Source organism: Condylura cristata, unplaced genomic scaffold (assembly GCF_000260355.1).
Source record: "Condylura cristata isolate star-nosed mole 26May11 unplaced genomic scaffold, ConCri1.0 scaffold00043, whole genome shotgun sequence".
Classification (NCBI taxonomy): Eukaryota; Metazoa; Chordata; class Mammalia; order Eulipotyphla; family Talpidae; genus Condylura; species Condylura cristata.
In genome coordinates, this window is record NW_004567144.1 from 2160648 (window position 1) to 2184068 (window position 23421).

Genomic DNA, 23421 nt, shown 5'->3' on the forward strand with positions numbered 1-23421 from the left:
TCTACACATTACTGAAAATGTGTCCATTTTTGCATCCTATACTGTGGGGTTCTATTGTTAGGTACATATTTAGAATTTTTATCTTCCTAGTATGTTAGCTGCCCTACCATGTTAAAATGCTTTTCTTTGTATATCATGAAAATTTATTTTGTCTGCTATTACAGCCATCCCATCTTCCTTTGGTTATTATTTGCTAGGAATATTTTTTCTATCCTTGTACTTTCAAACTATTTGAGGCTTTGAATTCAAAATGTGTCTCTTCAAGGCAACAGACATTTCAATCAGTTTATCCATTTCTGGCCAATTCATCTATTTTGCTGATCTCTGCCATCCTATTGCAGTGTGTTTTCCATTCATATATGATACAATAACAGATAAGGTAGGATTTTTCAGCCATCTACTTTTCTAAATAGTGCATGTCTTTTCCCCTCTGTTTCTCCATTGCTACCTTCTTTTGTGTTAAATAATGTCTAATGTCCTACTTTACCTACTTTAATATTTTAGCTGTTTGTTTTACTGTATATTTTTGTGATATCTTCTTAATGGCTGACCTCAGGATTACAATTACCATAGTAATGTAAAACAATCTAGGTTAGATTAATTCCAGTTTAGAAAATAAACAGACATTGCTCCAATATTACTCTATTTCCTACCCTTCCTTTGTATTTTATGTCATAAATCCTACATCTTTATATATTATAAGCTTTCAACACAGTTTTATATTTATTGAATTATACAGCTGCCATTTAAATCAGACAGGAAAGAAAAGAGTTGCTAAAAAAGATAGCCATACTGTCTTTTACATATGTTTATGTAGTTACATTTACTGGTGCTCCTCATATTTTATGTGGATTTGAGTTAAATCCATCATTCTTTCACTTCATCCTGAGGAACTCCCATTATTATTTCTTATAGGGGATATCTGATAGTTATAAGTCTCAGTTTTATTTTTTATAGTGTTTAATGTTTCCCTTGTTTTTGAAGAATAGTTTTGAGGAATATAGTATTCTTGGTTGACATTTTTTTTTTTTCTTCCAGCACTTTGAACATGTCAACACATTACATTTTGGTCTCCATGGTTGCTAATGTGAAGTCAGCTCTTAATTTTATTGAGGATCCTGTTCAACTGATGAGTTGTTTTTCTCCTGCTTCTTTCAAGATTCTCTTTGTCACTTTTCTTCATCAGTCTGACTATAATGTATTTAGATATGGACCTCCTTGAGTTTATCTTCTTTGAAGTTTCTTTAGCTTCTTAGGTCTGTTTGTGTTGTTTATCGAATTTGGAGAGTTTGGATGTGTGGAATTTTAACATGATGCTCCCATTTCCTTCAAAAGTTTTTCTGCTTCTTACATTTTCCTCTGGGACTACTATAATGCATATGTTGGTACAGATGATGGCGGTTCAGCAACTTAGTTCATTTTTCTTTTTTTTTTTAACTTTGCTAAAACTGGATAATATCAATTAACTTATATTCAAATTTCTGTGACTGATTCTTCTGCTAACTCAAATCTCAAATACTAAATTAAATTGCTAACTGTTGTGATATTTTAATTTTAGTCATTTTAATTTCCAACTACAGAATTTATATTTGGTTGTATTATACAGTTTTTCTTTATATTGTTTCTTCAAGAGACATTTTCAACATATTTATAAAATGATTTAAAATTTTGTCTAAATCGCTACAATTAGGCCCTATCAGAAACAATTTCTATAGACTGTTTTTTCCCCGTGTAGAAACCATATTGTTCCTTTGCATTCCTGATAATTTATTATTGAGAATTGAACAAATTTAGTATGCTATTCCTGGAAATAAAAATCTCCCAGATTTAATTGCTATTGCTTTTTTCTTGTTTATTTGATTATTCAGTATCTTCTTTGACTAACTATGTAATATCTATATTCCTGGTAATATGTGGTCACTGAAGTCTCTGCTTGGTTAACTTAGTAATCAGCTAGTGATTGTTCAGAAGTCTCCTTAAAGGTTTTGAACCAATAAGTCTTCTACCTTTTGCCTAGAGGCTCTTTGTGCATGTTGGAACATATATTTAATACTTAGTCTGACAGTTTACAACTTTGCCTCAAGTTCAGCCACAGGAGAGTAAGTAGGGACCTCTCAGGTTTTCTCTAGGGTATATGCACAGCCCTGGGTATGGACCTGGCATTCTAGATCTCCATAATACGTTAGAACTTTTCAAAGATCCCTAAAGGTATCTCATTCTCCATCTTTCAGTTATGTTTGGCCAAGCTTTTGCTTGTCCTGACTGGTATTGTTCAGTGTCAGGCAGCTGTGATGTTGAATACCCTGTGAATAGAACTTTTCCCACCTAGCTAGCTCCTAGTCAGGTAAAGCCACAAGAAGCTTTGTAATAGGGGCTTTCCTAGGTAGCTCTGCGACAGGTTGCATACACAAGACTCTAAGTGAGGAGCTACGAACCCAGTTTTCTCCCTCATTTGCTGAAAGGCTGCTGGTTTACACAGTTATTGTGGTATTCCTAGAGAAGGAAGTGGGATCATCATATATTAAAATGTCATACACCCAGTTACTACAGAAGTTCAGCATTTTTCTTCAATAAATAACTCTTTAGATTGTTACAGTTTTTGTGCTAATTTCCACAGTTCTGCAAAAGTTGATTATGACAATTTTTACCAGTGTTCCTTTTGCTTTTATGGAGGAATTTATTCTCTGAAGAATTTAACCTATCACTCCCACAGAATACAATCTAAAAGAAATATTTTAGGGAAACTGTCTAAATGGAACACACTTGAGGAAGCAGAACTTGAAAGAAGCACTGGGTAGTCTTTTCAAAGAATAAACAGTGAGTAATTGTTACCTGTAGGATTGAGAGCAGAGAGATAGGACACAGAAGGAAGGTGGTTTATGTTTTGGATTTTTTTACCACATTCATGTTAAACAAAAAAAAAAATTAATATACTTAGAAAAGGAGATAGTAGGTACTTCAGGTTTTCCTGGAAAACTCATGAAATATACTATGCTTTGTCTGCTTGAAGGAAACTCTCCATTCACTTGAAAAAAATCCTTCTCAGTACCAGGGTCATTAATTATGAAGGTAGTAAAACAGGTTTTCTTTACTTTGAGTTAGTTTATTATTCTGTCCTACAGACAGTTGCAGCTCCATAGTCTAGTTTATTTTTCCTTCTACAAAATCCACATTGTAACATGGTAAAATATATAGTATACCTTAAACTAGTTTTTCACAGCTCTTCTCCCAACTGAAAAAAAAAGTATTTACGTGGATAACTAATTGTTTACTGCATGCTCCGAGAGAACAGAGCCCCCAGCATCTTCATTAACAATTATATTCTCAATTTCCAGGACAATATCTGACAGGACACATACTAGGTGCTTACTACATCTCTATTGAATTAAAATTTAATTGTCTTTGCATTGTCTAAGGTCTGAGCACTTGATGCAAACTCAATAAAGCTTACATAACGAGAGCTCTCTATTCCACTAGAAAAAAAGCCAGCTCAAGATTTCCAGGGTATTCCCCTGGAAAAGCATGTATTATTCCAGAAGCTCGTGGGCTTTTAAGAAATTTCTATAGTAACTGATTACAGAAACAGATGCCAGATCAAACAAAGGGTTTTGGCTATGCTTTAAAGGCAAGGTTATAAAAAAAATTAAACTGAAAAGTAATTTTCCTTCATCACTCTTAACTCTGACTGAAAAACTTTTCTCAACAGGCAGATCCAGCCATAATCTTCCCTACCCCAACCAACAGCATCCCCCATCACTAAATAAACAAGCAAACAAAACCAGGTTCGCAAAAATTATCAGACTGAAAGCATGGCTTCGTTCACGTTTCCACCCTAGTCTCCACAGCACTCCCAGCCCAGCTATTGAAATCTGGTCTTCCCAGAACTTTAAATGAACATAGCAAAAATCATCTCTACAAAATTCCATCTGACAATTTTTCAGATCTACTAACATCAGTACCATATGACATACTCTTAAATTAATCTGAGTTACTCTGGAAAATATCTAAGATTACTCCATGTGTTCAAGGCACTGATTAAATATCACTGGAACAGTGACAGAATATTTGCTGACTGAGAATATCTATTACTTCACTAAAGCCTCCTTGCACAATATGGCACTCCATCCACCTGAAAACGTTTAAAAGCTTTGGTGTCCTACACTGTAAAGCTACTCAGATCAGAACTAAAAGGTGTCAAAAGGACACCTCTCAGGAAGCATTCATTGAGAGGAAAAACAAATAGGCTACCGTTATTCAAGTCATTTACCCATGATGGACATTATCAGTTGGGTGTTCCTTTTGCCCACTCTCTGTGAGTAAAAATGAAAAGACTCCAAAATTTATGACAGAATCAATTTACGTTGTTTAGTTATTTAATCAACACAGTAACAACCCAGTAAACAGAGAATAATGGAACCAAGAGGAATTCTAAAACTCACTGACCATACCTTTAATTTTACGTATGGGAAAATTCAGGCTCACAAAACTAAAGACTTACTCAAGGTCATACAGACAGCCTCTGGCAAAACTGAAACCGCACCCAAGTTCTCTACATTTTTAGTAAAGAATGTAGCTTTTGTATTCCTTTAAAACAGAGTGTCATTAGTCCAATATATGTGGAGTTGTACATGTATATGGGCATAGCACTATAAATCGTTTCCTCTGACATCTGTTTTATATATAGAAACATACATATAAGCATGTTGTCCTTGGATTTTAAGAGACTGCTTAAGTTTTGGTTTAAATTTTTCTGTTTAATTAAGTGTTGTCATGTATACTAAGACAATGTGGAAATTTATGTAGGTATAATATAACACCCTACAATGGGGTTAGTCCTTCTTTTTCCAAATAAACTATGAAACACAATGTAAAAAAAAAAAAAGCCATGGAAAGTTAGAGCTGAAAGTATTCTAACCTTTGAAAAAGCTGCAAGACTTAGCAAGGACACAGATGCCATTAGTAGCACAACAACCAGTACCACACACAGGTATCTAGATGTCATGTCTAGTGTTGGCGATTTTTTCCTATTAAACAATCATACCGCTCTGCTCATTTCACAGAAGTGTCCAGTAGTGCTTACCCAAAAAACATCTTAATCTGGAGGCTGCCATCTTCCATTTTCCTAGCCCATTAGAGTCATAATCTGATAGAGATAGATCATCTAGCTCAGGAGCTCCAAAATGACTGTGTCTAATCTATGAATATATTTTATTTAGTAGCACATTTATAAAGAAAAATGTAAAGGCCTTCTGAATAGGGTGAAGCAGCTGTATACTATGCCCATGTGTCCAGCCCTGTTAATGCACTACCAACAGTTTCACACTTGTTTGCCTTGACCTGATAGCTTTTGACCCTGCACCCCCTGAATTTAAACCAGCATAACTGATAGTCCAACAAAGTAAAACTAGTGGATGGAAAATGTGAGACGTGTCATTAAATTCTAGCAATAGCTATATTCACTGCCTTATTAATAAAAATTTATTTAGTTTTTTTTTTCTATTTTTTAAGTTTACTAGTTGTATCAGAGGTATGCTCTGCAAATTACAGTAGGGAGACAAACCCAGCCAGAGCCTGTTTTTGTCACACAAACAGGGGGGTCCCCAGGGAATGGGGAGGATCCAGGTTCCCTGCCCCACCCAAAGGAGGGTGGAGCTGAGCAAGAAGGAGAAGAATCTAGAGAGGAGACTGTAGAGAAAGGAAGTATGATGGAGAGCCAAGAGCGGGCATATGCAGAAGCGGCTCTTGTTTTTTGGTACTGCATTGGTAGAAACAGATGTGGGTGAGATACGCGTGAGGAGGTTAACAATGGCAATTTTTATCTTGATTTCAATTTTGCTATTTTCCTCTCAGACTTGCCTGGCCATTTCTGACCTTTTAATGTGGGTCAGAAGGTGCTTTAGGCTTGTGGGGGGCTTTCAGACCTTACTTTTGGTCAATCCCTTTTGGGTGGACTTTTACCAACGAGGGGACAGGTAACTTCAGGGGTTTGATTTAGAAACTATATTTTTTGTCTTTTCTGTATTGCACACTCATTGTATCAGAGCTTCTTTCCATTAAGAGTTCTTATATGTTTGTCTCGATGCAGAGGATAGTAGGACCTATTTAGAGCAGGCATGTTTGGGGGTTCAGGGGTGCCCCTCTCCCTGCCCTGCAACAATAGGAGTTCAAATTACAGTAGGGGATTACCTATCTAGAAGTGATTTTTATATTTTTAAACGGTTGGGAAAAAACTCAAAGGAAGAACATTTCGGGCCCTCCCTGGTGGCACAATGGGTTAAAGTGCAGCACTGTGAAGTGATGCACAGCCATTGCAGCATAAGCTCGATTCCCAGATAGGGAGCTAACCCACAAGGTGCAGCAGACCTTTCCTGACCTGCCCACTGCTCCCCTCAGCAGTGTATTTCAGTCAATGCCTATTCTGTTCCCCACTGTCTCTGGTGAATCCTCTCGCCCCCTTCACCTCTGGCCTACACCCCAGTTCTTGCATGGATAAATAAATAAGTCTTAAAAACAAAGGAAGAACATTTCTTAATATGAAAATTACATGAAATTCACATTCCAGTTGCAGTAAATACATTTTTACTGGAACACAGCCACTTTCACTTCATGTATGCATTATATAAGGCTACATTCTCACCATAACCATAGTTCAGCAGTTGCCACAGCAACAGCATAGCCCTCAAAGCCTGAAATATGGTCCTTCTCAAAAGAGGTTAGCTGACCCTAGAGCTATACGAGAAAATGTAATGCTGCCACTCAATTAAATGCTGGGAGTCACAAGTATTTGCATGTAATTACTAAAAACTTACACCTCAGTCTCAGTTAACTCAATGAAGCTGGGCACTCCCTGGTGGCACAACGGGTTAAAACACAGCACTATGAATTAATCCACAGCCACTGTAGCAGTTCCATCCTGGCCAGGGAGGTGACCCACATGGCACAGCAGACCTCTAGTCTCTCCCGCTGCTCCCCTCACAGTGTGTTTTAGTAGATCCACCTGTTCTGTTCCCCACTCTGTCTCTGGTGAATCATCTTATCCCCCGCACCTCTGGTCTATAACCCAGTTCTTGTGTGCATAAATAAATAAAATAAATAAATGAAGCTCCAACCATGTCTCTTCTCCACCAAAAAAAATTTTAATCCTCCCTGCCTATAAAGAAAAATTTTAAATACTTAACAAGTACTTCATAGTCAAGGCCTTGTCCATTCCAAACTCATCTTCTAAACCTCCCAACCCTGATATTTCAGATGACTTGAATTATTTCATATCCTGTCTTTCTGTGTTATCCCAACCATATAAAATGTCCTGTGCTGAATACAACTGCAATGAAGTAAAATAAGCAGGACCTTTACAGCAGGACTATGTTCTAATTCAGACTTTTGTCCTCCTTACTTGAAGAAAGTTATTTAACACCTCTTAATGTCAGCTCTCTCATCTATAAAGTGGAAATAACAATTCTAATAATGAGAACAAAATACCACATAAGACTTTACAAGAATTAATTCTTGGCATAACATCTAAACAAGCTTTATGTTATTCATTCTGTCTAATTTCAGCACAATTTTTCTTTTGCTTTTCCTTGTCCTCTCACCAGGAAATCAGCTCTTCCTCTAATGGTACATTTCATGGTATCTGCCTGTCCCACTCTTAGAATTCTGATGACAGCATTGTCAACATAAGTCTTGTCTACTCTTTTAGCCCTAGAACTCCTTGAGGGTAGGATACATCTGTGACTCACTGTCACAACTGTGACAGCCTGAGAACAATGGCTTGAATATAGCATGTGCACAAGTATTTACTGAATGAATGGTATGTGTCTACTGAACTATATATAACAATATTAGGTATATCATGTTGCACTGGCATATAAGCAAGTACTACATCACTTGTTCTGAATAGTGCCTACCTTAAGTGCTTAGAAAATATTTCAAACATCAAGGACTAAAACTGCCAACACAAAAATCAAAGGACAAGCAGAAAAGTAGGCAGTGTATTCAAGTTTCAATGTGATAGTGCTTTTATTTTCCATTAGCACCAGCATGATCATCATCTTGTGCTCCAGCAATTATAAATAGTTCATATTTAAAGGAGGAGACTCAAGGGAGACATGCTGCACATCATAACATCAACTACCTCTGAGCACAAAGCTAAGTAAGTCTACATATTCAAACAGGGCCTACATTTAATGAATTAATCAATCATCATAGTCATGATAAAACTTTATGTACTAAAACAGACACCAGCAGGATAAATGCAAAAGTCTGATTCCACCTCAGTTGTCAATGTGAACAAAACTGTTGCTGGTTTTGACAGCACAATGCACCAAGTTTCATTTGTTCCTAGAAACACAAGCTACTTGACTTGATGGTAAATTCAGTACATTAAAAAGATGTCAACAATTTTTCCTGAATTTTAAGGCCAGATTCCAAATGTCAAAATGAATCCACGCAAATGAATACAAAATTAAATTGTTTAGACATGCCAATATAGGGAGTGACATTTGCCAGTGGGATGACACTAAATAATATGTCTGCTTCCAACTACTACTGCTTAAGTATTTCCCTTCTGAAAGCAGGGAATGTGTTTCTATAAGAGGAACCAACAAGTTTATCAACCTAATGTATTATCAACAATTCACAATGTTTGGCCGTTTCCGTTTACAAAGCACTTTCACAATCCATCCTTTGAGCTGCCCAGCAAGCCTGCGAAATGGGTATATACACCATCATTTTACAAATGAAGTTAAGTGATTTGTGTCAGACTCCAAGATGGTAAAGCACAGATTGTAACACAGGTCTCCTAAATCCAATTTCAGGCTTCTCTTTTTCTTTATCTTTCACACAAAGTAAGAACATACCTTTGCTTCGCTTCCACCCACTTACTCCCAAAATGGCACACCACTAGCACCGCAGAGTGGGAGTATAAACATAACAGTGGGAAACATCCCACCATCGCCTCTAGCTAATCATGTGTTTAGAATGACACAACTTACAGAAAGAAATGGAGTGTGGATTGACTGCTGGGTTATATTTTCCACCTATCCTATTTTTGGCTTTCTATGTATACTCTGAATCAGAAACCCATCATGACTACCTCTAGACCAAAATACCTCTCAGATCTGTCGCCCACATGCAAAGGTCTAGTGGTGCAAAATTGTTGACTCTCACCACTTTGGGTCTCAGAAAAGGAAAGAATAACAACCACTGTTTTTTCCCTAGCTTATAAAATGTCTGCCCTTCCCCAAATGTTGTATGGAAATGCCTATGTTTTCTTAAGCAATCCATCTCTCTAATGTGCCTTATTAGCTGGTAATTTTTTTAGCAACTAAGTGTACCATACACTTCTCTAAGCCACTCTTTTTCTGTAGCTTATTTAGAGCTGCATTTCACAGTTGATACTGCACCAAGCAGCTTACCTTAATAAGTAAACAAAAGGAAAATGCAAAAATTCCACCTCTCCTTTCAGGGCACCCTCACCTTTCTATTTTTGTGGCACAACCTGCATATCTTTAACCTCTCGATGAACTCAATTAAGTGGTGGCAAACTCCAAAGTCTGGCCTATGTCTCTTAAGGATCAGCATTTCAAACATCTCATCTTTAAATTGCTGCTGAGAATTTACTCTGTTGAAGCCACAATAGGACAAACCATTCAATAATCAAACTCAATCAAATGACTAGCAGGAACTTGGACAGTTTCTTTACTATGACCAAAGTGCCCTGCCAACACTTGCTGGGAAAGCAGAGACTCCAGCGAGGCAAATCAGAAGAGCTGCACAGACAACACCAGTAAGAGCTGCTAGAGTTGCCACTGAGCTGCCACTTCCAAGCCTTTTGCCCTGCTCTTAGTTGGCTTGGACCCGCCTTATGAAGGTTCCCACATTTTACCTAGATACAGTATTTTGGGAACAAATCCATGCAGAACGAAGTTTTAGGCATACAGGACATACTTGCCAGTGACTTTGACTTTATTTTTCAGTCATCTTTCAGTCAAGAAGAGAAAAATTTAATGATCATGCCACCCAATTGTTATCGTCCATTCTTCTGGGTATGTATTTGCGTATAAAGGGTTGGCTTTCCTGAACTCTTGTTTCAGGATGTTTATTATTCCTTCTCTTACTCCAAGCCTTTTGCCAACTAGCAGAAATAAAAACTCCACACACAGTGGGGAAGGTGGGGGAAGGCTTCCACAGCTGTCAGTTGAGACCACTGGGAAAATCAGGCTTAAGTTAGGTTCCTTCCAGCCCGGTGGCTTCCAACCTTAGCCCTATATGTTGCTCACTGGGAGCTGGGTTCTTTGTGCCAGGGACTAGACAGGTCTCTGTTCCACCCTCAAGCTGAAGTCAGTGGCATGTGAGACCATCCAATAATTCTGAGCATAGACCTTAACTTAAAGCACTGGGGTAAAGGTGTTTTCTTTAGAAAAGAATTTGCTGGGGGGCATTTTTATTTACTGTTCCCACACTTATCTGTAGCAACAAGAAGCCAGGATAAAACCATTACTCGGGGTGCTGGCTTAGTGTCCAATTCTCTAGGAGGTGCTGGGGCATTTCCTTACTTAGCCTGGATGCCCCCACACCCCCAGACATGAGGAGCCAAACATGTCGGCCAGTACAGGTCGGTCTGAAGGAACCCTGAGCCAAGTAAGAGTACTTGCAGAGCCAGAGGGCCTCTGGCACAGCTACAGATGCTGTCTTATAAGGTCAAAGTCACTAAAGGAAAAGGCCAAAAGCCCTGTGGTAGCCTCTAATCCCACTTCCACCGATCCCGCTTCCCGTGTGTCCATAAACCCATTCTCTCCTCAGACCTGAGCTAGGAATCACCCTGAATCCTTCCTCCCTCTGTCACGGTGTGTAAGAACTGCCAGGCCAGCGCCACCGGCTGAGGAAAACAGCTAATGGAAACCTTCCACTTACTTCTCATTGCGCCGATAAGAGCGTTGCCGTCTTTGATCACGTCTTTGATGAATTTATTGGTCCTCTCCAGCTCCTGTTCATAACACTTGAGCCTCTCTCGGAAATCGGGGCTGTCCAAGTAGCAGTCGCTGAACTCCAACGGGGGATGCCCCATGGTTCTGATGGCGGGGGTTAGAGGGAGGAAGGAAAGACACAAAGACCAAGAGCATCAGTGGCACAGTAGGGGGAGCAGATGGGATGGACCGAGTGTGGGTCCAGCTGAAAGCTCTGAGCCCCCGCCCACCCACTCAGCCCCCGCCTTTTGGAGGGCAAATACCTGTTCGAAAGGGAGAGCTGGTAGGTCTGTACCGGAAACGGGTGGCCGGGCGACGGCCTCAGGTGGCAGGACGGGCAAACAAACGCGGCGTAATCCCTGCGGAGTGCTGCCTAACAAGCAGCATGCCCCCTAGGCATCGCCTCCCTCCGCCCGCAGCAGAAACCGCGGCGCAGCCAGCTTACAGAGAGCGGCGGAACCCTCCCGAGCGATTGCAAAAGTAACACTTCGGCCCGCCCTGGGTGTGGGCGGAGGTGAACGCCGATCTGGGCCGCCTCCGCGCGCTCCTGGCTTCAGGGCTCGCCGAAGATTTCCTTTGCTCGACTCGCTGGCGACCCTGATTGCACCGTCCCCTCCCCCTTCTTAAAGCCGGCGCTTCCGCCCAGCGGATCCCTTAACACCCAGCCCGGAGCGCCCAGGCTCCTTCCTCAGCTGCCTGCCTAGCAAGCCAGGATTCGTTACCAGAGTCCCCGGCTCCCAGGACTTCTTCCTGCCGGAGGAGCGGGCCTAGTGGCCTGCTAGGCGCTGGAAGGGTTAAGACCCCAGGGCGCTGAAATGTCGCCTTTCCCTTTAGACGACCCAGCGCGAAGAACCGGGCGAAACCACGACGCACAGTATTTGCTGGAGCCTTTCGTTTCCCTGCGGAAACTGGGGAGCAGTCAGCGCCCTAGGACTCCAGCTGGAAAGCGTGGCGGCCTGGGAGATGTAGTCTTTCAGCTTCATGCCCCATGACTCCTCCCTGTGATCTCCCCACTATCCCGCCGGGGCTCCCATTCCCAGAAAGGCAGCACCGCCTCGCCCAGGCTTACCTCGAGGGGGCAGGTGCGCCACGCTGGACTGTGGATGGAAATTTTCCCGACACTGGAGCTGGAAGGAAGGAAACGGATGGAGGACGCCCCCTCTCATTTCATTATTTGGCCAGATTGTTCTTTTTCCTGCCTCTTTATCAGCCTCCCTTTGACACCGACTTCTTTTCCTCTTCACGTTCCATTTCCCCTAACCCTCTAATTCTCAAGGACCTTCAGCCTGAAGGACTGACACTGACAAATGGTTTATATCTATCTGTTGGTGTTGGAATTCTTTTCCAAAAACTGGGAGTAGTAATTCGGGGTTCATTTTTTCCCGAATAGAACCTCACGGCTTGGAATTTTTGTGACATAACTCATTGCCCAGGCCATTGATAAAAGCATGTGATTTTCCACGTTTCAGCACAAACTCTAAAAAGAGGATGTTACCAGCTGTTTTGTAGCTTTACTTAAGAGGCCTCTTGTCCATTATCCATTGTAGGAGGACTGGGTCTACTCTTACTAGCAGCTACCCTGAGAATAGATAAACACTGGGTAAACTGAAAAATAGCGTGTACATGGGCAAATAATCCTTTTGAATTTTGGAGAAGTGTTTAGACTATACTGCCCAGTGAAGAAAGCCCAAGAGGAGCCAAAACTGAAGGGGGTCGTAAATAGAGTAATAATGTCTAACCCAGCTGTGTTCCCATCCTATTGCTGCTGTAAGGAGTGTTCACAAACTTGGTGATTTAAAGCAACCCAAATTTATCATCTTACAGTTCTGGAGGTCAAACACCTTTCTAGGGCCTCTGGGAGAGGAACTACTCTTAAGGGTTTCATGCTTCTAGAAGCCGTTCACATCAGAGCATTGCACAGTCATTGATGAAAGTACATGATTTTCCATCATGTGGGGAAAGTTTTTAAAAGAGGGTGTTATTATTTGTCTTGCCGTTTACCTAAGAGGTTTCTTGTCCATTATGCATTGAACAATCCTTCAAAACCCACCAATGGTTGATGCTTTTCTATCACTGTACCACTCTGACATTAATTCTCCTGTCCTTCTTTCACTTCTAAGGAACTACTGAATAACAGGATAATCTCCCTGTCTCAGGATCTTTATATCACATCTGCAAATTCCCTTTTGACATGTGTGGTAACATGTTCCAGGGCTTAGGACAGGAACATCTTGGGAGGAGCATTCTTCTACCTACCACGGGACCTATAATCAGGTTAGTTTCTTTCTTACACCCATTTAAAGATGAGATAGCTGAGTTGCAGAAAATTTAAATGACCTGCCCAAAGACACACAGCCATTAAGTGGCAGTGCTTGAACCTGAGCCTAGCCTGGCTGGTTCTAGAGGGAGTGTTCTTACCCATCACACTGGAATACTGTATGGCAAAACTCAGCGAAAACATCCTCTGAAAATTAGTAGTGCTCTATACGGGGAGGATTTTACTTGTTGCTTTTTCCTTTATCTCTTTATCTTTCCTTAATCTTTATTTCTTAATCTTTTGTTCTATGAGATAATGTTCAAAATAGGCTTTAAAAGCACCTATGCAGGGTACCAAACAAAGTGTCAACTGAATTGGTTTATGGTCTTTCATTGTACCAAGTTTCCTGATACCACTCATTCACTCATTCAACAACTATTTATTGAACATCTGCTATATGTCTGGATTTAAGGCGCTTACATCTGTATTTTTATCACTCTGAACATTACCATTAGCATTACTGATGTCAGTTATAAATCATGCTTTTTTTAACTTCCTATTCTCAGTGTTTTACTATAAGCAGTGCTTCCTATACACAGTGCTGTGTAATTCCTTACACAATGAAACTAAAATACCAAGGAAAGCACTCTCCCTGGACCAAATAGCAAAGAAGAAAGAGGGTTAATATTAAAACTGAGTCTTTCAAATAATTGCTACATTAATTGAAGTTATCATAGATGCTTTGCACACATTGTACTTAACCCTGAAGAAACGCATAGGCTTTAGGTCTTTAATTTTTTATTACTCTATCTCCTAAAAGATTCTTAATTCTCAAAAAGCTAAAATCTCTCTCAAACATTTTTAATTGTATTATTTTGTATTGAGGTAACATAGTTTTAAAACACTATAGATGATTGAGGGGTAAAGGTTTACACATATTCACACATGTTACCACACCACCCCTACCACCAAAGCATCCAAAATTCACCACCACAACCCACTGCGCCTCCTCCCTCTTTTGAGTCTCACCCCACTGTCCTCCAATAGCCTCAGTTCTGCAGTCCTGTTTCTAGGGTTTGTTTTGGCTTAGTTTTGTCAGTTTCCTTTGTTTGTTTGTTTATATTCCACATGAGTGAAATTGTCTGGTATTTATTGTTCTTTTTTTTTTTTTTCTGATCTATTTTATTTAGCATAATCCCCTCCAGTTCCCTTCAAGTCACAAATGGCAAGATTTTTTTTAATAGCGAATAGTAATCCACTGCTCGGTGAATAGTATTCCATTATGTATATATACCATATCTTTTAATCCTCTTCTCTGTCCTTGGACCCATAGCTTGTTTCCATAACTTGGCCATTGTAAATAGCACTGCACTGAACACAGGCGTGCATATACCCCTTGGAATTAGTATTTTTACATTATTTAGGTAGATACCTAGCAATGGCTGGCTCATGTAGTAAATCTGCTTTGATATTTTGAGAAAACTTCATACTATTTCCCATGGGCCTAGAGCAGTGTACATTCCCATAATCAGCACATGACAGTTCCTTTTTCTCCACATCCTCCCACCATTTGTTATTTCTGGTCTTTTTGAATGGGCCGTTCTCACAGGTATGAAGTGGTCTTTCACTGTGCTTTTGATTTGCATTTCCCAGATGATAAATGGTGATGAGTCTTTTTTGTTTTCATGTGTCTGTGAGCCATCTGTATGTTTTCTCTGGGGAGGTTTCTCATTTCGCTTTTCTACCTATTTTGTAATTGGGTTGTTTTCTTCTTGAGTTGCATGAGTTCCTTGGAGAGCTTCAACAGCAGCCCTTTGTTGGGTGTACAATGTGCAAATATTATTTCTTATTTGGTAAGGTGTCTTCATTTAAACGATAGTTTCTTTTTCTGTGCAAAAGCTTTTTAGTTTGCTGTAGTGTCAACTTTTTATTTTTGCTTTTGTTTTCCTTGTCATTGTAGTCAGATCCCCAAAGATGTATCTGAAGGTACTGTTGTGAACTACTTTGTTTATATCTTCTTCTTTTATGTATGTTATGTTTTTAGGACTTGCATCAGAGTGTTTAATCCATTCTGTGTTAATTTTTTATATATGGCATTAGGTGGTGGCCAAGTTTTGTTCTTTTGCATGGGGCTGTCCAATTCTCCCAACACCATTTGTTAAAGAGATTTTCCTTTCTCCAATATATATTCTTGACACCTTCACCATAAAATGGCTATCCATGGGCCCTCCTCAGTGGTGCAACAACTTAAAGCACAGCACTTTGAAGCTGGCTGCAGCAACTTCAGCACAAGTTTGATCCCCTGACCGGGAGTTGATCCACATGGTGCAGCAGACTTCTCCTGTCTCACCTGCTGCTCCCCTCAGCAGTGTACTTTGCCAGTCTGCCTGTTCTGCTCCTGACCCTGTCTCTGGTGAATCCTCTCACTGCTCCTGTACCCCTGACTTGTACCCCGGTTCTGTACGCATAGATAAATAAATCTTTATAACAAAATAGCTATACACATAAGTGTTTACACAATTATTTTTTTTAAAGATTTATTTATCTGTACATACAGAATTGGGATACAGGCCAGAGGCTCAGGGACAGCGAGAGGCTTCACCAGAGACAGAGTGGGGAGCAGAACAGGCAGATCAATGAAGTACACTGCTGAGGGGAGCAGTGGGCGGGTCAGGAGAGGTCTGCCCAGCCATGTGGTCACCTCCGGGGCAGGCGGGAATCGAACTCATGAGGAAGTGGCTTTAGGTTCTCAGTGCTGTGCTTAACCCTCTGCGCCACCAGGGAGGGCCCACACAATTATGTTTTTTACACTGTGTTAAAAATATCACAAAGTTGCCATTTCTAGCATAGTATATGTAGTGACAATTTAAAATAAAGGTCGTATATCAAACTTTAAAAGATATTTATTGGATCCTAAATACCAGAACAATTTGATGCCCTCCCCACCATCAAATGTTAAACACAAACTAAAAAGGTAAAGTAATCTTTTCTTTAACCATTGAAAAGACTGCATTATTGCAAACTAGTACAACCACTATGGAAAACTATTTGGAGGTTCCTCAAACTGCTAAACATGGCGCTTCCCTACGACCCAGCAATCCCACTCCTAGGTATCTACCCAAAAGACACAAAAACACTGATTGTAAAAGATACCTGTACCCCCATGTTTATTGCTGCTTTATTTACAACTGGAAAAACATGGACGCAGCCCAAATGCCCAAAAGTAGATGACTGGATAAAAAAGATGTGGTACATATATACAATGGAATATTACTCAGCAACCAAAAAAGAGAAACACATGTCTTTTGCAGCAACTTGGATGGAGCTGGAAAAGATCATGCTTAGTGAGATAAGCCAGAAAGAGAAAGAAAAATACCGGATGGTTTCACTCATAGCAGAAGTATAATGGACCAGGCGAGAAAATAACAAAAATAATGAACAACCATATACCAGAGACATTTTGTGGGGGTGAAGTGGGGAATGGGATCAAAAACGGGGGGTGGGGAGAGAAATACACGGGATTATGGTGATGGCACACGGGTGATTTGGTGATGGGAAACCTGTGGGGATTACAATTGAGATGGAAAAAAATGTACAAAATGATGTAAAAATAAACTTTTGTAATAAAAATAAATAAATAAAAATTAAAAAATAAAAAAAGACTGCATTATTCCTTTTATTCTCAAACAACCAGTGCATTCTCCCTAAAGAAATGTTCTATCATAATACCTATATATCCTGGTAGAGATACTGTAGTGTATCCCTATGCTTTCTTTTTTAAATTTCTTAAATGAAGTACTATTGTAATACATCCTTGCTAATATTTTGACAGTATAGGATTACTGCCCTCATGTATGGTCACCATACCCCTATGATTTCTTTTCAATATTTTGTGGTTTCAGTTCTTATAGCTAAATATTTAATTCACTTGAATTAATTTTGTATATGGAGTTAAGTATAAATCTAGTTTAATTTTTATCTTATTTTTAAATTTATTTTTAATAATTATTTACTTATATATGCATAGAAGAACTGTGGGTTCATCTCTGGACTTTCTATTTTATTCTATCATTCTGTGTTTCTGTTTTCATTCCAATGCCATACTAGTTTGATTACTGTTGCTTTGTAGTGAAAATGCAATTCCAGTAATAAGGGAAACAAAAACAACAATAAACAATAGGACTATATCAAATTTCTATGTTCATTGCAGCACTGTCCACGACTGCCAAATCCTAGAAACAATTGAAATATCCATTGATAGACAACTGTATAAAGAAATAGTGGAATATACTCAACAGAAAATTATACAATGAAATTATGAAAAAGATGAAATAGTGGCTGTTAGGTAAAATGGTTGATACCCAAGGTGATTATATCAGAAAGTAAAAGACACCAGATTGTTTCACTTATATGTGGTATCTAAATAACAAAAAGATATACTGGCAAATACAGTAAAATCATTTTAGACTTAATGAAAAATATACTGGCTTACTAGAGGGAACAGGGGACAGTGAGGAGATGATAGAAGAAGGAATGATGCAGGGCATTGGCATAGGAGGTCCTATGGTAGGTGAGTGAAGAGTATGGATACGGAGGAGCCAAAATGGAACCCTAAAGTTATGTGGTCAACAAACAACTGACCGAAGCATAATGCCCAAAAAATAGCAACCTAAATCATTTTTATTTCCTTATGACTGTAAGATCCTATGTATAAAAAGTCTTCTGGAATGAATTATAATTGCAATTATACACATTATATACATTGAAAGTAGTATAAAATATCACATATTTTTATTATGAAACCTAAAATCAAAAATTTATTGGGAATAAATCTTTTATTTTTATTTATTTATTTAGAAATGCATCTTTTATACCTATGTATGTATGTATATATGTATGTATTGGAAATGCATCTTTTAGATGGGTGGGGAAGAAATAGGTTACAGAATCTTGAATTTAAAAAGAATCCTGGATATCAGTATTTGAAATTATTGTATTATTTGAGCCCAAAGGGTTTGCACCCTAGGTCAAAGCACCATGGTAATATTCCCGATACTTGAGAGGTAACCATTCCCTTTGAGGAGCTAGGAATAGAGGGTGGGAAAGACAAATAGCAGGTGAGGTCTCAGCAAAGACATTTTAGGAAATAGTACTGAAGGCAACTGAGGATTTAGAAATTGTTTCCCTTTCAGCTTTATCTATAATTACTAAAACTTGGAAAGACCAGATGTACTTCAGTGGGTACATGGATAAATCAACTTTGGTACATTCAGACAATGGAATATCATTCAATGCTAAAATGAAATGCGCTACCAACCCAAGAAAATACACTGAGGAAACTTAAATGCATATTATTAAGTGTAAGAAGTCCATCTGATAAACCTATGTGTTGTATAATTCCAATTACAATACATTCTGGAAAAGGTAAAACTACTGAGACAGATAAAAATATGTCAGTGATTGGCAAAGATTTGGGGGAGGGAGAGAGACATAAACAAGAGGAGAGCAGAGAAGAGAAACAATTCTGTCTGATACTTTAATAGTGGATAGATGCCATTATACATTTGTCTAACCCACAAAATGTGCACCACCAAGAGTGACCCTCAACAAACTACGGCTCTGGATGATTATGATATGTCAATGCAGTTTCATCAATGGTAACAAGCACACTACTCTGGTGCAGGATGTTGGTAAGGAAGGAAGCTATGAGTGTGTGAGAGCAAGGATATTGAAACATCGATAACCTCCCTCTCAAATTTACTGTGGCCCTAAAACTGCCTTATAATCTTTAAAAAAATGTTGGGGGACAGATTCTATTTCCTCTGTGTTAGTTTCAAGTCACAGTGACAACTCCACAGTCTTAATAAAGGACAGTATCTCTTCCCTGAGGAATCAGGGAAGACTATCTTCCCTGTGATGCTGTGGAAGGAACACCGAGTTTGGAGCAAGACAAATAACAGACCTGAAGCTGACTCTAGCTCCACACCCTAGGAAGTCTGTGACTTTGAGCAAGTCATACAAACCCTTCTTTAAATAATTTCTTCACAACTGTCTAAGGATTTTAAATATAGATAGTGTATGTGCACATATGTGACACATAAATTTATTTTATTTGTTTTAAGTAACAATGGTCTGTATATGATTGTATATGTATATAGTGTATATGATTCCAAGAAATAGATTCACACCTTCTAAGATGCGTATCCACATCCCATGTACCTTAGAACACCTGTATCTCTTTATTGTATACCACTGCTCCCCCTCTACTGGTCTCAATTCTGCAGCCAGTTTTAGACTTTGTTTTCGGTTTAGCTCTGTCAGTTCCATTGTTTTGTATTTCTACATTACACATATGAGTGAAATTATCTAGTATTTGTCTTTCTCCCTTGGTTTATTTCACTTAGCATAATCTCCTCCAGTTCCATCCATGAAGTTCATCTTCTTTTTCAAATAGCTGAATAGTATTCCATTGTGTGTATATATATACCACATCTTCTTAATCCACTCATCTGTCGTTAGGCATGTAGGCTGTTTCCAAAATTTGGCTATTGTAAGTAGTGCTGCAAAAACAAAACAAAACAAAAAAACACATAGGAGTGCACATGTAAATGTGGGTTGAATCTATGCTTTTCATTGTTCTCATTCTGATGGCTAACAGATTGCTCACATAGAAAACATCACTAGAAACATTACTGGTTCATTGAAAAAACAACTTGGTCTCTATTTTTTATGGTCATAAAATATAAAACCATGCTCAGAGGAATTTACATTTCAACTCACATAGAAACTCTAGCTTGGTTTGTGGTCTGTTTAATATGCTATCCCAACTTTCAGAACAATGTCAGGACTTGCAGCATAGCAACATGGCCAAGACAAGGGAGTCAGGGTTTAAGAACCAGAATCTGGAATCCTATAGTTAAGCAATTCAGTGCATTATTCCAAAATGGAGATTTAGTACAAATGTAAGTGTTGACACTGTTCTGCTTTGTCATCCAGGTTGATGTGTCTTATCAGTTTGATGTGTCTGTCTGTCTCTCCATCTGTCTGTCTTTCGTGCTGGGATCAGAACCATACCCATTAACCAGTGCAACAGATCAGACTCCTATAAATTTAAATTACTTTCACAGCTTGAAACATAAAAAGACAGCAAAGAAACCAGACTTCATAGATTTTTAGAAAAGGCGCAAAAAATCAAATAAATATCCAGCATTAACTACAATGCCAGCTTCTGCTTCATCTCTCCCTTCTACAGCCCATAGTTAACTTCATTAAAATATTTCTTTAGAGTGCTTTTTAATCATTTTTCTTCTCCACAAATAAAAACTTCAAAACGAATTAAATTTTAAGAATTTAAGTGAGAAAAACACATTTTAAGCACAACAAAAGTCAAAGGATGGCTATATAGATAGCCATCTACAATCATTAAGGAGATACTAATCTTTGTACCTCAATAAAAAAGAATGCAGACCACAAGAGATGGAAAAAGATAGCAAAAAAAAAAAATGGGCTGGAAGTCAGGAAAAGTAATTTTACAAGTGCTATTTTTCTCTGGTTTCAGCAATTTATGAGATATATTTTAAAAAGGTTTTATCCTAATAATATGAAGTACTATTTTATAGCCCCTCCATTTTTTATAAAGAATCTAAAATATCTTTGTCCTAAAGTATTATGATCCTTCTTGCCAGAGAGAAAAAGAGAGAGAGAGAGAAGATACAGGAGTTAACTGGCCTTTATCAGTAATAAAGAGAATTCTTGCCAGAGAGAGAGAGAGAGAAAGAGAGAGAGAGAGAGAAGATACAGGAGTTAACTGGCCTTTATCAGTAATAAAGAGAAACAGAGGGTTGCAGGGAACATGGGCAATTAGGAGTGAAAAGTGGAGAGGGCCAGTATAGGCTCATGAATTCTCCTATGCCAGGAAGTTTATATAAATTCTCATTTACCATGCATAACACCTCTGTAAGGTTCATTTTTCAGATGAGGCAACTAAACCTCAGAGCAAAACTGCCTGGCAAGTGTCATCCAGAAATTAAGTGATGTACCAGTGATTCAAATCCAGGTCTGAATCTGAAACTGTATTTTGTCATTGTATTACAATACCTTCCGTTATTAATACGGCCTTATCTAATCTCCACTCCTTCCTGCATATGTGATTGGATATACTTAGTACTGTAATATGGAAGGAATCATGCAGAGTCATTTAGTGATAAATGCAGCAAATAATTTTAAGTCAGTTTACTATGCACAAAGCCTTCATGTTGAACTTCTCTAGAGATAGCTGACAGATTTGGCTCCCATGCCACATATGCCCAACCCTCTAGAATTTCCATACTTGCACTGTGTGGATCATAAGACAAAGTTCATAGTAGCTCCTTGGCCTCACCACAGTCTTAGCCTTGCCCTTAGTTCCTGCCTGGCCTAACTCTTGTACTATGTTGGCAACATTCCCAGCCAGTCTTGGCTCTAGGCCATTCTCTGCTTTGACTGGACTTGGCCTAGTTTCTTTTCTTAGCCAAAGCTAAGATTTAAGGAGCTATCAGTGACAAATGTTGAAGGAAGGGAAAATCCTTTTCCATAATGCTCCATCCATCCAACTTTCTGCTTTTCCTCCCTCTTCAAGTCTTCCTTTAAGAGGTTTCTTGGTTTTAAAAGAGGATGTTGAAGTATACTTTTTAAAAATCTAATCCACTTTAATCTATGTGATTAAATATCCATCACCATTCTTTAGTTGCAGGCTTTTACCATTTTCATCACACTGTCATACTAGCAGGACCATATCACAGCCTGCTGGTAAGGACTGAGGATTTTCTCCTTGTGGCCATTTTTTGTGCCCATTTTGCTTTCCAATTAGCCAGTTAAAAAAAAAAAAAGAGTCCTGTTCAATACTGACAGACTTCGTAAGAGTGATGAAAACATAACCATTTACTTTTTAAACTCCCATTAAAAAATCATTACATACTATTCCATTACAGTCTGATGAGTTACCCTATTGTTCAGCATCTTAGAAGACAGTATGATTTATTGTAGGTCAGAAATTTTCTAGCAGTTCTAAGAGGCTTACTGAATAGTAGAAACTAAATCATAACATTCCACTCCCGATTCTTAAATTTTGGTTGCTTAAGACTCTCTTATGGTGCTCACTGAAAATGCGGATTTTCTGGGATGACTCTCTTAAAGAGTCTAGTGATATGATTCTGGTATTGGAGATGAACTGAGGCCTGGAGTTAACAATCAGAAAGGTGAGGGAATCCAGGTGAATCCTTGAGAAATCTTAAACAAGTACCACTTGTGATTCTGATGGAGGTCCACAACCTACAAAAATCTAGGTATCCAGTTTCATGCATTGATGAGAGGTTTAATCTACTGAAAACTAATTGAGACATGAATCCTCATATAGCAATGATTTTTAAAAGATTTATTTATTTATTTATTTATTTATTTATTTATTTATTTATGCATAGAAGAATTGGGGTGTAGACCACAGGTGTGGGGAGCATCACAGGATTTAGCAGAGAAAAATTGGGGAGCAGAAAAAAATGGACCTTCTAAAATACACTGCTTAGAGGTGCAGTTGAAAAGACAGGAGAGGTCCCCTGCACCATTTGTGGGTTAGATCCCTGACTGGGAGGTGGGGGGGGTCAGAATCAAGCCACAATGATGATAGTGCTGAAACTTAAGCCCTAGGCCACCAGGGAGGACCTGAATTATTCTCTCTTTATGATATCACATTCCCTCTGGTCTTACGGTACCATGGGTTATGTATTCTTATCTTCCTATTCCGATAGTTTTATACTTACCTATTTTAAAAAAAATTATCTGTAGCAATAACTTAGAGTCAAGCTACTTTTCCTTTGCCTGCAGGTGGCACTGTGGTTTTATTTTATTACCTTTGCTGACATTTGTAGGCACCAAATCCTGTTTTTGTAGTCAACAGGATGGGGGAGGAGCCTGGAAGGCAAATGTGCTGGTGGGGGTCTTGTTTTTTTGTGGTACTTCCAATATCCCTAATCTCTGGAGTTCTAACTCTGAGAGTCAGCATTTATCTTCTGTCAGTATGCTTCAAGTCGTCAGGCTCCCCTCCCCCCCCAAAAAAAAAGTCAGTCCCAAGGGGTGGGGAAGCTATAGTGCAGGCCAAACACCTTGTCTGTTCTTTTCCTTGCCAAAGAAACAAATTGGGTGCAGTACATTGCTACCCCTTAT

General features: G+C 38.9%; 1 protein-coding gene across 4 annotated transcripts in view; it reads right to left on the bottom strand.

Moving 5' to 3' along the window:
• OPHN1 (oligophrenin 1) overlaps positions 1 to 23421 on the bottom strand; it is a 487931-nt gene that overhangs the window by 422090 nt on the left and 42420 nt on the right. For 2 of the 4 annotated variants that reach the window (XM_004694439.2, XM_012733924.1), the window contains exons 1-2: positions 11231 to 11587; positions 10915 to 11072 (exon numbers count right to left, since the gene is read on the bottom strand). In XM_004694439.2, coding sequence (XP_004694496.1) covers positions 10915 to 11068 — 154 coding nt within the window. In that variant the 5' untranslated portion in view covers positions 11069 to 11072; positions 11231 to 11587. Of the gene's footprint in view, positions 1 to 10914; positions 11073 to 11230; positions 11588 to 11689; positions 11921 to 23421 lie in introns of those variants that run through there. The other 2 variants (XM_012733925.1, XM_012733926.1) reach the window with 2 other exon arrangements.